Below are 17,189 nucleotides of genomic sequence, written 5' to 3'. Positions count from 1 at the left end.
GAATATTCTGCGTTTCATCCAACTATAGGATTCGTCAGGCTTATGCGCATAAGCCTGACGAATCCTATAGTTGGATGAAACGCAGAATATTCAGTGTAGCTTAATCGCCATATATATTTTATAAATTACTAACTAGCTCTACCTACGTATTGAGCACTTTTGAAGTAAATACTTAAAGTTTACGCATAAATCTATACTTTCGTATAGTAAATTTATGTGAATAAATGAAATAGTTATATATATATATATATACCATGATTAGAAACAATAAATAAGTGCTTGCTTGCATGTACTACAAGAGCCAATATTAGTTATTTTATTTAAGTACTATACAGAGTGGCCACAAAGTCACGCACCAAAGAACTTTGAATTTGAATAAATGTTACAACTATAACTTTTTTAATTAACATTGGTGCGTGATTTTGTGGCCACCCTGTATAGTATTGTCTCTACAGTAGATACAGTAATATATATATATATATATATATAATCTCTTAACAGTGTTGTGCTTCTTCTATCTATATAAATGATTTGTTAAAGATATACTCTTTGATAACCTAATTGTGTGTGTGTGTGTGTGTGTGTATAAAATAATCTTCCAACTTGAAAGCCATTGTGTATATATATATATATATATATATATATATATATATATATAATTATATTCCAATCCGAAAGCCATTGTTGTACTGCAGGTGAATAAGGATGTCACTTGCAAGAATCAAAACATCATATCTCCAACCAAGCAAGTTCTTATTTACAATGACTGAATGTATGATGCATTGGCACTAGGGATCTGAAAATACATCCCAAGATTCAAGAGATTCATCAATATTTTCTTTTGCAAGATGAGTGTTCCTGACAGAATCTTTCAAATCACAATTTTTAAATTGGGAGTTGATTTTGAAAAATCCGGTTGAGGAGGCATCTGGATTGAGATTGAGTTTTTGATATGCAAGTGCTAATCCCATTCCTCGACCGATCGGATAACATTTTGGTGAAAAGCTGTTTCTCTTAGGACTTAGATCTCCAGTTAAGAGACTTCTATTTGTTCTCGATTTCTCATCATTTCTCATGATGTGGTCACTATAATCCTCCTTATCATCGTTCTCGCTGAAATACTTTGGTCTTTGATTTTCACTGATGTGGTTACTACCATCCCATTCCTCCTCCTCTTCAGCATCATCATCATCATCGAAATATTCTGGTCTTTGATCTTTCCTAATATAGGTTGTATCATTCTCCTCCCACTCCTCCTCACTCTCAGAATGAATGAATTCCTTAGAAGAGCTACTTTGCCTTCTGGATTTTGAATCGGATTTGGATCCATGATCCAGAATGCACAGATTCCTTGGACCAATACTCGTTACTTCTAAATGAGTTTGATTTGTCAAAGGGTATATTTCCTTAATATTGTTGCAATTATCTTTTACTTGATCTTTTTCTTCGATGATGGATTTGGATTTGCTGGGATTTGCGATGTCCGGAGATTCTTGGCTTTGGATAATTTCCATCAAAGACTTGGAAATATAATTTTGCTCTCGGAAAAATGTATGCCAAAGTCTAAAAAATAAAAAAAGTAAAACTGAGCTATAATATTTAAAAATTAGGTGTACAAATTAAAGTGACTTAATTATTAAAATGATTAAAGCATCTCAATTAGAAAGGTTGTAATCGTTAGATTTAACTATTTACAGAAAAATGAGGGGGTTTAATTCAAACTTTAAAATAATTGGATTTCATAATATGGAATAAAATTTTTGGGGTTCTTATTTAGAATTCAATCTAATTAAAAAAAAATCTTTATGATACACATGCTCATCACGAAACAAAGATGTCATATTCCAAAGACTACGTAAATTTATGAAGTAGTTTTTAACTAAAATCAAATTTTGTGTCGCCCTCTTGAAAAAAAAGGGGAGGGAGAGATAAGTTCACAATAATTCAAACTTACAAGATTAAGCTTGTAATGTTCCCCATTTCACATTAATCACTATATATAGTTTAAAAATGATTTTCTTATATTTTCTTATATTATATATGTAGAGCGAGAAATAAAAAGGAACAAACCGTATTATGTGTTCAGCGTCTCGTCTTTATTTCGAGACTTCCTCTGGACGAATGAAATTAAGAAAACAAAAATACCAGTACAAATATTTGAAAATTTTCTTGAGAAAAGTGTGACGCTGTTCCATTTCAGCAATGGAAAAAATTGTTAAAGAGAGGGAGATATAGTCGTTTAAATTAATTTTATTCATCCAGAAGAAGTATCTAAATAAAGATGAAACATTGCTGAACACATAACTCGGTTTGTTCCTTTTTATTTCTCTATTTTGTCGGAATACTATTTCCATTATCTTCATCATATATATATATATATATATATATATATATATAAACCAGTACTTGATCAATTTATGTGATTTTGGGAATATGACATTTCTGTTCTGTGACAGGTACATATACCACAAAGATTTCTCTGTAGTTTGTTTTTGTTTTGTTTTTATTAGATTAAATAATAAATGACTTTCTTTTTTTTTTTAAATATTTTTTGCTGCATTGGTAATTTATTGGCAAGATTATGAAAAGAGACGAAAGCGGATATTGCAATAAGAAGTCAGACTTATAGCAAGAATCCAAATTGGGCAGCAAGATGCTTTTTCACATTATATTTAAATTTCTATAATCTTGGAGTTGCAGGAGCAGGGAGGGAATTCCAAAGGTAAGCAATTTGAGGAAAAAAGCTATTAGAGTAAAACGTTTTCTAGCTTCTTGAGTGAAGGGTGGGTTTTTGCTGCCAGGATTATTTATATTGAAGGGAGTGGGGAGAAAAAAGCAGTAAATTCATTGGAACACATTCTATAGAAGTACTTGTAAAAGAAGCACAGGGATGCAACATTGCAGTGATGTGACAGGTGCTGGAGCTTGGTAGATAGTGCAAGACCTATTAGGTTTATACCTAATAGGTCTTGCACAGTACAGAAATGAAATGCTTTAAAGATTCATATTTTTAAACTATAAATTTCTTGTTTTAAATTCTTTAAGATTAGATAATACGCATTTACATTATATATATATATATATATATATATATATATATATATATATATATATATATATATAGTGGAAAAGCAATATCAAAAACATGACAAAGTCTACCCATACATACTGATTTTATTTACTTGTTAGAACAACCAAAAGTAAAGAATAATAACAAGGGGCATTCCAAAAGTACTGTCTCCTATGTTTTTATTCCGTATGAATGTATCAAAGGGGATTGCAAATTGCATTGTTATGATGACTGAACTTTTGCATTCATAAGCTGAAAGTTTCATCTCTCTGTTGCAGATATTGACGGAGTGAGATTCTGAGAAAGCAACTTCTGTCATGGACTTGTATCAAAAGCAGAGTGGAGTCATTAATATAGAAAAAATGGAACCAATCAACATTCATTGACACTTGTTGAACGTCTACCAAACTGATGTAAATGATTGTCGAAATTAGTAACATATCCAAGAATTATGGGATTCAACGAGATACGTCCACATATATACTAGCAGATTACCCAGAGTCACCCGGGATTGAATGAGATACATGCAAATGTATGCAAGCAGAATACATCGGCACCTGGGATCCAATGAGATAGATGCAAATATATACTAGCAGAATACCTGGCGTTGCCTTAGATTGAATTAGATTGATTGAAATATATACTAACAGAATACCTTGCATCGCCCATATATATTCGCAGAATACCCTGCATTGCCCAGTATTGAATGACATAGGTGGAAATATATAGAAGCACAATACCAGGCATCGCCCGGGATTTAATAAAGCAGGTGCAAATAAATACTAACAGAATACCTGGCATCGCCTGGGATTAAATGATATAGGTACAAATACAGAATAGACGAATACTTGGCATTGCCCGGGATTGTATTAGATAGCTGCACATATACACTAGCAGAATACCCAGCGTTACTCACATTCGAATCAGATATGTGAGATAATTTATTTGCAATACCCCCGGCATCGCCCGGGATTGAAGGAGATTGATAGAAATATATATTAGCAAAATTCCTGGCATCGCCCGGGATTAAATGAGATAGGGGCAAATATAACAAAACAATTTTCTATCTCAAAATTATTTGTGAAGTCGACTCCGGATATGGCTTAAACAGTTTACGATCTCAAAATTAGATTAATCTATATAAGTGCTGTCTGTGTACATTTCCCTACACAATAACTGTCAATTTTCAGTCTACAGACTCACAATTTGATACTCCTCCACCAATTTTGGGTATAAACACTTGAAATTTTAGATATAGGTTCCTTGGACATGGATCTAACTTGATTTGAGCCCAAAACAATAAATGTTAAGGTCATAATAGGGATCAAAGTTAATAAAAAAATTGACATCCGCGGTCTCTAACAAATTACTCAGACAATTTCTGGTCTAAACATTTGAAATTTTACATAAAGGGTATTCAGAGATAGGGCAAGCTTTTTAATCGGTTTGGGTCGAAAATTTGAGCGACAAATATATAAATGTATGTATGTATGTTTGCATGTCTGCCTAAAACTTTCGACAGAGGCGACGGATTTTCACAAGATCAGTATCGTTTTGACAACAAATATAGAAAAATTGGCTAAAAACAATTTCTTCATCCTCAACTGGGCACTTTTCTACAGGAAGGGGTTGCTTTTATCACCGCTATTTTCAAAGGTTATCCCTTCTTTTCGATTGTCTAGCCTTAATTTAAATCTACGTCACTTCCGGTTTGGTGGTGGTCGTAACAGCAAAGGCAAAGACGTCACGTTTTTTTCAAATTCTTTTCCTCCTTTGCGGTATGGGTTTGAGCCTGCCTTCCTACTACCACTTTTTTTGCTCAACACACACCTCCAAATACCCGGACAATGCCGGCATCCATGCTAGTACATATATATTGTTGGTTTTCTATGAAAGTTTACTAGGCCAGTTTCTGTAGAGGGTGATCTATATTTTTAAAATTTTTTATGCAATCATCTGGGAATGATGTGATGGTTGTAGTGGTGGGTAGAAAGAAGCATGATTATGTTAATTTTAAATGTACTCTTGAGATTTCTTTTGTGGGGTTGGGTTGGAGAAAGTAATGTCCGTTTTGGGGTAAAAAATGTATGTGAAATTGTCTCATATACATATTTAAATTACCCATCTTACTGTAGGTAAAATTATTTTAAATATGTGTTGTATTTTACCCGTTCTTGCAAAGGTAAAATTATTTTATATACATGCTGTAAATTACTTTCCCTAGGTAAGATACAATTATTTCATATGTGTAATACCCGTCCTAGGTAGGTAAAATATTCTTTTGCTCGAAATAGCAAATGATACATAAACATTAAAAATTCCTCTCTCCTAAGAATAACAAATATATTCAAAATCAAATTAAATTTTCTCATTGTTTATACGGTCCCGAGCAACGCTGGGTAGCCCCGCTAGTTAATATAGAAAAATTGAACCAATCAACATTCATTGACACTTGTTGAACGTCTACCAAGCTGATGTAGTTGATGTCAGCAGTTAGGAGATGGGTTCACCGATTTCAGAGTGGCAACAGAGCTGCAAAGGACAAAATGCACTTCAGACTTTTACGACCAAAACATCAAAAGAGATCGACAAAAGTGTACCGAGAATGGTGGTGACTATGCAAAAAAAAATTTCTGGAGCACAAAAGGTCGTTCATTTTAAGGGTACAATTCCTGTCTTCATAGCTCTTCAACATTTTAGTTTTTTAATTGAAAAATAGGACACCTTACTTTTGGAACAACCCTCTAGTTCGAAGTGTAAAGATAAAAAATGTTTTTGTCTGTATGTGTGTGAGTTTGTGAGACTGTATCAGCTGTTGCTATGGTTAGTAATTTATGATTGAGTTTTGTATCGTTTTCTGAGAACCTATGGCCTAGCGGCCAAGGCTAAATTTAGTTTGCTCACAAGGAGACACTGTAGACAACTTGTAACTAACATAGGTTCATGTGGCAAGTTAAGTCTGACTTTTACCTGTGCACATGTAGCCAACATTAGTTGGCTCAGCTGCCAGAGTAACTTTTACTGATTGGTTAAAGTCAAAATTGAGTAATTTGACAGAATTGACCAATCAGTATTAAGTATTTCAATCAATGAAAATTAAGTATTTTATAGAGATTGGTTTTTGATTATATTATTTTTGTTCTTCATATACTGAGCAAATTTTTTGAAAAATATCTGATTAGACTATCTCACCCAAATATTCCATAAATTTGTTCAGTGCATGTCCACTATTCTTCCATATTAAAGAAGAAAAATAAAGAAAAATCTGTGTAATAATTTTTTTGAAGATTTATCCCCAGCTTCATAATTGTTTCACCACATTTTGGCCAACTTATGAAGATGAAGCCTCACCTTAAAGAATTCCAAAAAATGAAATAAAATAAAAATGTAAAAATCTGCATGATGTACATACCTGTGACAAAAAAAAAAAAAAAAAAAAATACTAAATATCATGTAAATTAATCAAGTCGTTTTATTTTTAACTAAGAAAATCAAAATTTATGAGTAACCAAGTGACTGTTTCGCCTGTTTGAAAAAAAAATCTCGAAAAACAAGAGAGATAATTCAACAATGTCTACTAAGTCCCCTTAATCATTTAAAAATGATTTTCTTTATAAAAATAAAACTACTTGATGAATTTTACGTAATTTTTAGAATATATTTTCATATCTTCACAGGTACATCATATTTTTTTTTTTAACAGCGTGGGGGGGGGGACTTCTACACAAAAACTGTTTATTCTTTTACCATTATTTTTGAATTGTTAAGTTTATTCTTCAAATGAGCAATAAAAATATAGGTGCTTGTCAAAAATTCAGCCTAAATAGAAAAAAAAAATACAATACAGAAAATTTTTTAAACTGTACGTACTCATCACAGAACAAACATGTCATATTCCAAAAATCATTTCAACTCATCAAGTAGTTTCTTTTAATATAAATCGTTTTTAAGTGATTAATGTGAAATCGTTACCATTACAAGTCTGATCTCGCAAGTTTGAATTCTTGTAGAGTTATTTGCCCTTGTTATTTTTTAAGATGGCAACACGAGAGCCTCTTATTACTTGCTCAAAATTTGATTTTCTTAGTTAAAAATAAAACTACTTGATCAATTTACATGATTTTTGGAATATAAAATGTTTGTTCTATGACAGATACGTACATCATAAATATGTTTTTGCATTCTTATTTTTTTAATTAGGTTGAATTCTGGATAAGAACCAAAATATGAATTATGAAATTTCTCATTCCATCATGTTGTTAGTGTAAGAGCAGCAAATTCAAGTGAATTCTTTGTTTTTCTCTCTTACTATACAGAAATAACTTTACAAAAAGGAAGTTTTTGTCCTAATTCTTGACAACATTTTCCTACAATTGCTACTCGGTCACATTAACAAAATTTGGGGATTTTCTTTATTACAAGAGTCTCTAAACACATTTTATCAAGGCGCATAACTTTAGCACGAAAACTATTTTCCGTTCAAAGGGAGATTACTCTGTCGTCCCTACACTAAAGTCTGAGTGAAGCCAGAAAATTAAATTCAAAACTAATCACAGCCCACTCATAAATTGATGGCAAACTCGGTTAGCTGGGAGATATTGACAAAAACAAACCAAATTTAAATGGGATCTTTTAAATATTAGAAATTGGTAGTTATAAACACTTTGCACAAGACCACAATGATGTAGTATGTCAACAGTCCACTTATGAACGAGATTGGTATTTATATAGAGAATAAAAAAGGTGTTTACTTACTTATAATCTGTGTTTTGAGTGGTAGTTTCAGTTAGGTCAACAGAGAGAGCAGAGGTCGGTGATTGAGGATGAAAATTTGCGACCTTATGTTTTTTTATGGTCTTTAATGTAGAATCAAAACTTTCCTTACTACAATCTGCAATGTTAAAAAGACAAATATAGAATTTGATAATCTCATGAGTATTTGTCATATCTAATCATCATCATAGCATTTAGCTGTACATAATCATAATCATCATAGCATTTAGCTGTACATAATCATAATCATCATAGCATTTAGCTGTACATAATCATAATCATCATAGCATTTAGCTGTACATAATCATAATCATCATAGCATTTAGCTGTACATAATCATAATCATCATAGCATTTAGCTGTACATAGCCCATTTATGTGTTTTGTCGTGTTTTGGCAAGAAATCTTCTTTTGCTGTCTTCCACTGACAACGCTATTGTCCATCTGAGGTCTGTAATGATGAAGCAATTTACGCAATGGTAGTTGCCACGGCATATAAAATAAAGTCTCTGTCTCTGTTTTTGCCAATATTAATTTTCATCTTACAAAATCAATATTTTCTGAATCGTTGCAGCATTTCATTAAGAAAAATAAAATGTAATTAGATTTAATTCCTTCCAAAAAATATTTAGCCGGCTTGGAATCATTTTCATACGGACACCACCTTAAAAATAGAGACATAACTCTGTATTTGTTAATATTTTAACCCCAAACAAAGCACATTGCCACTTTGCTGTAGGGGGCTACTATTAGGGACATAAGCTACTGGGGTACTATATAGGGAGTTGGGCAGCAAGATGTCGGTTCACGTTACACTTAAACTTCAGCATGTCAGTACAGTTGGGAAAGCAGGGACCCAGAATGGAATTCCAAAGTCTAGCAGTTCTGAGTAAGGTACTACTGGAGTAGAAAGCTCCCTTACATCTAGGGATCTCTACTGTGTAGGGGTGGGATTTAGCCGCTTGTCGGGTTTGTCGAGGGTATTTACGTCGTGGAGGCACAAGTGCTTGTAGTTTGTCAGAGCATTCACCATTAAAATACTTGTAAAACAGGCAGAGGGATGTAACATTTCGTCGGTGGCACAGAGGCTGAAGTTTAGATGACAGTTCAGGACCTATAAGGTTCGTGACTCTCTTTTGTACCTTGTCTAGAAGTGAGAGACTAGTAGCAGATGCACCAGCCCAAATGTAACAACAATACTCCATACATGGGCGAATGGTGGCCTTATAGAGGTACAGGATACTTTTGGGCGTTAGTAGCTTTCTAGCATGGTAGAGAGAGCGCGAGAGCCTTTTTTTCTTTTTTTTTTTTACATGGTAGTCACCACTTATCAAGGCCCGAAAGCCACTGGGGGATAAGGGTTATTGCGCGTAGAGTAATCAATGGGATAATATCGTAGTAATCGTTAGTAATGGAGATTTGATAAAATGTCTTACTGGGGGGTGGGGCGCTTTATCAGGAATTTGTTTATGTTGGACTTGAAGACATCCAAGTTGTAGTCAGGTGGGAAACAGGCAAACAGAATAGAGTTCCACAGGCGTGCACTTCTAAGAAAGAAGCTTTGTTCATGGAATCTATGTTTTGATTTAGGCACAGATAAAGAGTGGGAGAATTGTTGACAGTGGTTTCAGCTAGACGAGTGTTTTTCGTGAAAGATTGGCGAGGGGGGGACCAGAGATTGGACCCTACCTTCTTCGCAGTGGTCCTAGCAATGTTCTCAATGTAATTGTTCCAACTCATGTTTCCTGTGAATGTTAGGCCAAGCAGTTTGAAAGATGTACTCTCAGATAATGAATCTTCGGTCATTGCTATTTGTGGCAGAGAAGGTTTCTTGTAATTATTGAAGGAAACAAGTTTAGTATTGGCAACATTGAATGTGACCATCAATTTTTGTCCCCTTTCTACTACAGATTGGAGGTCATCCTCTAGTGTTTCTGTCATTTCCTTAGATATGTGTTCATTTGTTTTCCTGTCGTGTCTGTTATAGAGCGTGGTGTCATCAGCATATATACCCATCTCACAGATAATTTTGTCAGGGAGGTCATTTATGAATATTAGGAGTAATAGAGATGCAAGGATAGACTCCTAATGCACTCCAGCATTTATATCATATTGTTTAGATGTGCGACCATCGAGGACAACCTGGATTTTTCTCTTATCTAAGAAGGATTTTATTATGTTAAGTATTCTTCTAGTGATACCGTATGATCTGATTTTCCTGACAAGACCTTCATGCCATACCCTGTCAAAAGCCTTAGATACATCTAGAGCTACCGCTCTACCTTCCCCTGCTTTGTCCAGTGAATGGTATATACATTCAGTGATTACAGTTAGGATATATGCAATGGACTGGGCTATCCTAAATCCATATTGTTAGTCGGTCAGAAGGTTAGCATCTGTAAGATGATGGACTAGGGCTTGGTTAATTATGGACTCAAAATATTTTAGTGAAAAGTGGGAGGAGGCTAATGGGGCGATAATTTAATAGGTCAGTTCTTTCGCGAGAATTCTTGAAAACTGGTACCACAGAAGCAGTTTTCCAGCAGTCTGGAAAGCAATTTGCAAAAGTTATAAGGCATTTGTTGCAAATTTCGAGAGACCTGGAGCTACTTCGACAGAACATTTTTTTAATAGGACAGCCGGGATGAGATCAGGTCCACATGCTTTTGAAGTGTCAAGGTTTTTTATGATAGCATAGGAGTGATTTTCAGATTGTCTAGCGTGGCGTCTGTCTGCAAAGGAAAGAGAGAGGGGGTGGTTAGCAGGGTCCAGTGTGGAGTTGGAGGCAAACTGACTGGCAAGCCTTCTCAATTGCTGAGCAAACAACCTCATGATTGTTGGTTAGTGGGGGAATTGTTGATTGCCCATTATTTACTACACTGTTGTAGATTTTCCAGAAATCACGGGCTCCTAATTTTTGTGCTTCCATGCATTTTTAGCGCTTTCAGTAAATTCTCTCTTAACTGTCACTATTTCTTTCTTACAGTTACTTCTGGCTTCTATATACTTCTGTCTGTTTGAACTGGATTTATGTTGGTTAAATCTACGGTACGCATGTTGCCTTTGCGCAATGGCAGCTGCACAAGTAAAAGTAAACCATTGGGGAGAGTGGGGCTTGCTATAAAATTTCCGTGTGGGAACATATACTTCAATTGCCGTTTTGAACCATTCAGTGCTCTCATTTGCACACTGTTCAGCAGGAAGAGAAAAGATATTTCGCCATGGGGCATCTCTGATGTGATACCTGATGGCTTCCCAGTCAGCCTTTTTATAATATCTAGTTGTTTTGAGTAATGGCTCTTCAGTTTTGGATCTAGAGTTTAGGGCGATTCCGACCATTATCACTGCATGATCAGCATTCCAAGTGGGCTGTGAGTATTCATTATACAATCATCAGGAACTATGATCAGAAACAGATCTAGAAGTGATGCGTGTTGTTCTTGCTGGTCTGGGAAACAAGAATCGTTTCGGCATCGGACAATAGGCACAAATTTTTTCGATTCTGATTCCTTCAAATGTTCCAATTTTTTTGATCCCTGATTCCGATTAATCGTCCCAATGCTTATATATATATATATATATATATATATATAGGGCAAGAATAAGAATGGAAAATGAAGTCACAAAAACCATATATTGGTAAATATAGAATGGTTCATTTATTCAATAAAGGTATACAAACATTTAGTTGGGGGATAGAGGGGACTCCTTATGCCAAGGCATTTTGAAGCCTTATGCTTCTCATCAGAAGAGTAGAGAAGATGCTAGGTAACATAATGGGGATGCAACGTCTAGCGTGGGATTCATCAGGAACACAACAAATTAATAAAATTATAGATGATGTTGGGGGGAGTTATATCGAATTCTATGATAAAAGTTCTATTTTATCGGTATGTAAGATGCATATTATCTATGCAGGGGTAATTTTATTGACAGATGCAACCCAGACAACAACAGCACTTTGAGACCGTGTATAATTTCAGAAGGAATATTATGATGATGACTTAAGGTGAAAGGATGTATTCTAAGCAGGATTGAACAAAAGTGACGGTTATCCTAACATTATTTATAAGAAAACTATTGTATAGCGTAGTGTTATATATATATATATTTTTTTTTTTCAACAGAAAAATTTCAGAGTTTGACAAAATGCACCTGAAGAAGGTTGAAGGATACATCAACCAAAACGTGAAAATAATGCTCAAAATGTAGTTCGGAGGATCCAAATAATATGGATAATCATTTTTGTTTGAATCAAAGACATGATTTTGTCAGCATTCTTTGTCGAGAAACAATTTGTAGAAATCAGGTGGAGTACTTATATTTTTTTACAATCTTACTTCCTTCAGGAATCTAAAAATGTCGTTCAGACTGACGCGATTGTTAGATATTTCAAAATCAATTTTGCTGATTAGTTTGAATTTGTATTCACGCTTGTAAAAACATTCAGAATTTCACAGAACGCAATACAATGCAGAGGTGTAACGGATAGACACAAACTGAAGCAAATGAAGATATAACAGTGGAATAAATTATGCAGATTCAACTTTTATTAATGTAATAATATTATGAATTTAATATATAATATTTATATTTTTCCTTATATATTTGCATTGCGTTCTTATTTGCATCAGCATGGTTAGATGGAAGTTCCATGTTGTATGATATTTTAGAAAAACTTCCAGTCATCAGATGTGTGTTCAACTTCAGTTCACATGTGTATACGAGAACTATTGTATTTGAAGACGGTAAAATTTAATGAAATATCATACACAAAAGAACTCTTATCAGACCAGACTGCCGCAAATAATAAAATAAAATACATTAGTCCTCATGCGAAAGAGCAGGACACAAAATGTTTTAAATAATAATAGAATAACAATAACAAAGACTTTTGCTGGCGAGGACTACTATTGACCGTAACCAGTTATACAGTCCTTTTGAAATTTTCATCTCTATTTTTTCTCGTTATGTACTGAATGAAACCTATATGAAATATGTTCCTTATTAAATTTTTAAAATTTTCTATTCTGAAAGAAATTTAAAATTTTACTCTAAAAAAGTTATTTTAAAGTTTTTGTTAAAAAAAAAATTAAGATTTTCTCATTATTCAGACCTGTATTACTAAGAGGGGGTTGCAAAAAATGAGTTTTGGTGTGAGGAGAAATAAAACTGAAATAGAGAGAAGGAGAGTTTTAAAATTATAATCTTAAAAAGATACGATACAAGTTAGAAAAGCATTTCATCCAAGGCATGAAAATTGTTAAACAAAATGTTTTTACTATAGGCTTTAAAAATAAAGGTACAAGATTCAATTTGAAATTTATTTATCTTCAAAGTGCACTTTTATAAATTTTACAAAGTAAGGCATAAAAATTTAATTTAAATTGAATCAAAAAATTACCTTGAATTTATTTTATGTAATGTACATTTTGTTGCAATTTAAAAACATTATATTTCATCTAGCAATTAATGATATAGAGATAAAATTTTCAATGATTTTTTTTTAAAGTGCAACAGAATGTACATTACATAAAATAAATCCAAGGTAATTTTTTGATTCAATTTAAATTAAATTTTTATACCTTACTTTGTAAAATTTATAAAAGTGCACTTTGAAGATAAATAAATTTCAAATTGAATCTTGTACCTTTATTTTTAAAGCCTATAGTAAAAACATTTTGTTTAACAATGTCTTGGATGAAATGCTTTTCTAACTTGTATATTAATATGATGTATAATAATATATATTGTATTAATAAAAAATGAATCTGAATAAATTATTTCACCATTATATATCTGAAATTGCTTGCTATAAATTATCTTTATATACACACTAGACAATGTTTCAAGCAAACTACATTAACCTCTTAATTTGTGCATTTCAAATAGGCTCTAAAAGTAGAAAAAGAAAAGATACTACTGCAGTAATTATTACTGCTACTAATAATCGTACGACTACTACTACTACTGCTGCAGTGAGTGTAATCCTTTCTTCACGCTCTAATCATCATACATCTAACTAGAGTTTATTAATGTTTCATTTGCAAATTTATTTCAAGTATCATGCAGAATTAGATTGTAAATTCTACCTTTTTATAAAAACTGTAATGCATTGATAAATACAGTATTTGTACAAAAATGCAGAAAGTGCTGCATGTCAAGAAAAAAAAAAAGATGTGACAAAATAAATTGTAGAAAACTTTTTTTAAATGTCAGAAATTGAGGACTTACTTGTTTGGGAAAACTGCTTAAAAACTTTGACATAATCTTCATCAAGGACGAACGATGGGGTTTCAGAATGTGATTTATCTACAAAAAAAAAAAAAAAAAAAAAAAAAAAAAAAAAAGAAAGATTTAAATATTCAGATATCTATGAACAGCTCACATATGTCGTTTCAAACAAACATGTTCTTGTGCATATGTGTTATCGCCATTGAGCTACCAAGAAAACAAATCAAATAATAAATGTCCTTTTACATACATACATGGTCGCTTTTCCATGTTGTTTATCCCCTCATGGTTGTGATCTTCTGTTGAACTTAAGACCCATGTATGGAAGCATAATGAAAACTGGCTAAGATTTTAAAGGTTTTATTCAGTTTGCTCTTTGGGGGAGAGATCATATAAATTTCCAACTTAATTTTCTTAGTCATAAAATAGTTGAATCTCAAGATAATTTTCATTTAGAGTCTCTACATTTTTAGATACATCTTGCCTTTCTTGCTTCCTGGTTCTGATTACCTAAAAACTGTTCTTTCTATAGAATATGTGATATCATTTGGTACCTGCATTTTTAGCGCATTGTGTCTAAGGAAGTAACCCTTGACCCCTTCGCCTTAATCGTGCTAACTTCACTGGGTCTTTTTTGATTTACTGTCAGGTTATACCAACATGTACTTATGTAATCTTCACCAAAATTCACACTAGTTAACGTAATCTCTACTGGCTTACGTAGGGCCCCAATATATAACATACCTATCTCTAAATGGGTAATATTAATTCCTCAAACAGTTTTGCATCATTTTTATATTTCCTTAGAATGATTAACATTGAGATTAACCTCATGTCTAGAATCCTTATGAAAATTTCGATCAAAATTCATTATATGATTTTGATTAAAAAAATTTCTATAATTTAAGATTGTAACTTGAAAAGTATGGGTGATGGTGGTCAGAGCAATAGGCATAAATGACTACAGTTAATATGAGCAGGAAACAGTAGCACACAAACTTAAAACTATTTAGATACAAGACTCAGGTGATAATACAAATTCAGGTGATGTTGAAAATCCGCAGTGACAGAATAAAAAATGGATTTTTTGTTCAGAGATTTTTTGGTTTTTAGATGGCACCTCACATTCACATGTGATTTTTTTTTTTTGCTGGAAACACAAGAAAAGGAAAGAATGGTTTTCTTTATAAAAATAAAACTACTTGATCAATTTACGCAATTCTTAGGATATTTTACATTTTATCATGTGTATGTGCAGCGTTAGGAATTTTTTTTTCCATAGAGGGGTATTTTGGACAAACTTTCCAAAAATATATGATCAACATGTTTAACACTGACAGTAAACAAGCTCTTACGGAAAGGTGAGTTTTGTTATTTGTCAGTTCTTGATTGCATGTACAATAAATATTTTGCTTTCATTTGTACTGAAGAATGAGAATATTTAATATTTTCATTCTATTGAGATAAAGTCGGGTTAGGGAACACAAGTGAATTTCCCTAAACATGTTTATCAGTGTGCACAAGACAGCAATTGTGGAAACAGTGTAGAAAAGTAGCATACAAGCATATGCCGTATTTTCGTGGACATCGGCAATATTACATACCTAATGTGCTTCAACAAGTCATCTTTTTTATTTGTGGGTCAATTTTTAAAAGAATTACATTGCTGGAAGAGAATAGAATAATTTATTTTTCTTTTATGTGTTCAATATTTTTATGCACCAAGTTAAAAATGAAAAAAAAAACGTTAAAAATGACGACAGCAAAAAGGGAAACTGTTTTTTCAATGTTTACATTTCATGCGTTATATTTGGATACATATACGCGGGGATTAAATTTAATTGGATATAGCTGAAATTTTACAGGCTATAAGAGCATAGAAGTCCATCTCTACTGGACTTTGATTTATATTTTTACGACTACAGAAAGCAAAGTTATGACCGAGCAAAGTTGACAAATAATATTTCAAAATTGATAAGATAAATCAATATATATCATCCATTTTCATATAGATAATAGTTTCAGAATTATTTTTATGTATAATATGTAAATATTTGATAATTATTAATGGTGCAGAAATTTCTTTAAAATGTTATCTTTTATAGAAATTCAAATCCGCTTTAAGAGAAACGGCTTGCTATGCGCTCAGCTGACTAAAGAATAATAAAAAAAAAATTGTTTTTTCTGCTTTCAAAACGAAAGCAGAAAAATCAGTTTCATTTTTTATTCTGAGATCGTCAATTTAAAAATTTTAAAGTTTTTCAAATTTGATTTCCAAACAATACTATTTTGTTGTTTTTAACGCTTTTAGTACATGTGTACTAAAAGCGTTAAAAACCAACAAAATGTACTAAGTACATGCGTTTCTGTTATTGTGTTTATAACTTCTTACTTGTACTTAAGGTAGAATTGTGTTTTTTAGTGGTAAAAAAGAAAAAAACAAATATATAACAAATTAAAGGTACTTGTGCATTTATGTTACCATGCTGAAATAATAACATTATTTAGAAACCCATTCTAAACATGGGGAAGGAAGGGTGTTTTGTTAACTATTCTGTACTTTCACCTAACAATTGAATAAAATATATTGTGAAACTTGAATTTATTTTTAACTCATTTTCAAGAACATTTTTTTCGAATCTGTAAGACAAACCCGTTTTTTTTTAATTGAATTTAAATAATAATAATAATAATTCAGCGGTTTGATAAAGAATTTCATTGTGATGCATTTTGTAAATTTTTACCTTGTTTCAACCATAACATTTTTCTTTAAAATGATTACCTTTTCAGGTTTTCAGGTATGCTGAAAACGAATATTGCATTTAAATTTTCTGCAAATAAGTAGCTTTCCAGATATGAAGCAATGTCATTTCATGTTATTGCTGGTAACCATCTTGGTACGTGCGTTTGCGCATAGTTTCTTGGGGTTACATTTGCGTGCTCACGCGTACCAACATGGTCACCAGCGATAACATAAGAAATGACATTGCTTAATATCTGGAAAACTACTTATTTGCAGAAAATTTAAATGCGATATTCGTTTTCAGCATCGCCTAAAACATATAAAAGTAATCATTTTAAATGTTAAGGTGGAAACAAGGTAAAAAATTACC

At 32.5% G+C, this 17,189-nt stretch overlaps 1 protein-coding gene across 3 annotated transcripts in view; it reads right to left on the bottom strand.

Moving 5' to 3' along the window:
- Positions 1 to 645: 645 nt before the first annotated feature.
- LOC145259189 (uncharacterized) overlaps positions 646 to 17,189 on the bottom strand; it is a 33,520-nt gene continuing 16,976 nt past the window's right edge. For all 3 annotated transcript variants that reach the window (XM_080116964.1, XM_080116965.1, XM_080116966.1), the window contains 3 exons: positions 14,077 to 14,154; positions 7,826 to 7,961; positions 646 to 1,563 (listed from right to left, as the gene is read on the bottom strand). In XM_080116964.1, coding sequence (XP_079973090.1) covers positions 789 to 1,563; positions 7,826 to 7,961; positions 14,077 to 14,154 — 989 coding nt within the window. In that variant the 3' untranslated portion in view covers positions 646 to 788. The remainder of the gene's footprint in view (positions 1,564 to 7,825; positions 7,962 to 14,076; positions 14,155 to 17,189) is intronic.

The sequence above is a fragment of the Euprymna scolopes genome, chromosome 34 (assembly GCF_053919585.1).
Source record: "Euprymna scolopes isolate OS-2025 chromosome 34, ASM5391958v1, whole genome shotgun sequence".
Classification (NCBI taxonomy): Eukaryota; Metazoa; Mollusca; class Cephalopoda; order Sepiida; family Sepiolidae; genus Euprymna; species Euprymna scolopes.
Note: the sequence above shows the minus strand (reverse complement) of the source record. Positions and strands in the feature narration are given on the sequence as shown.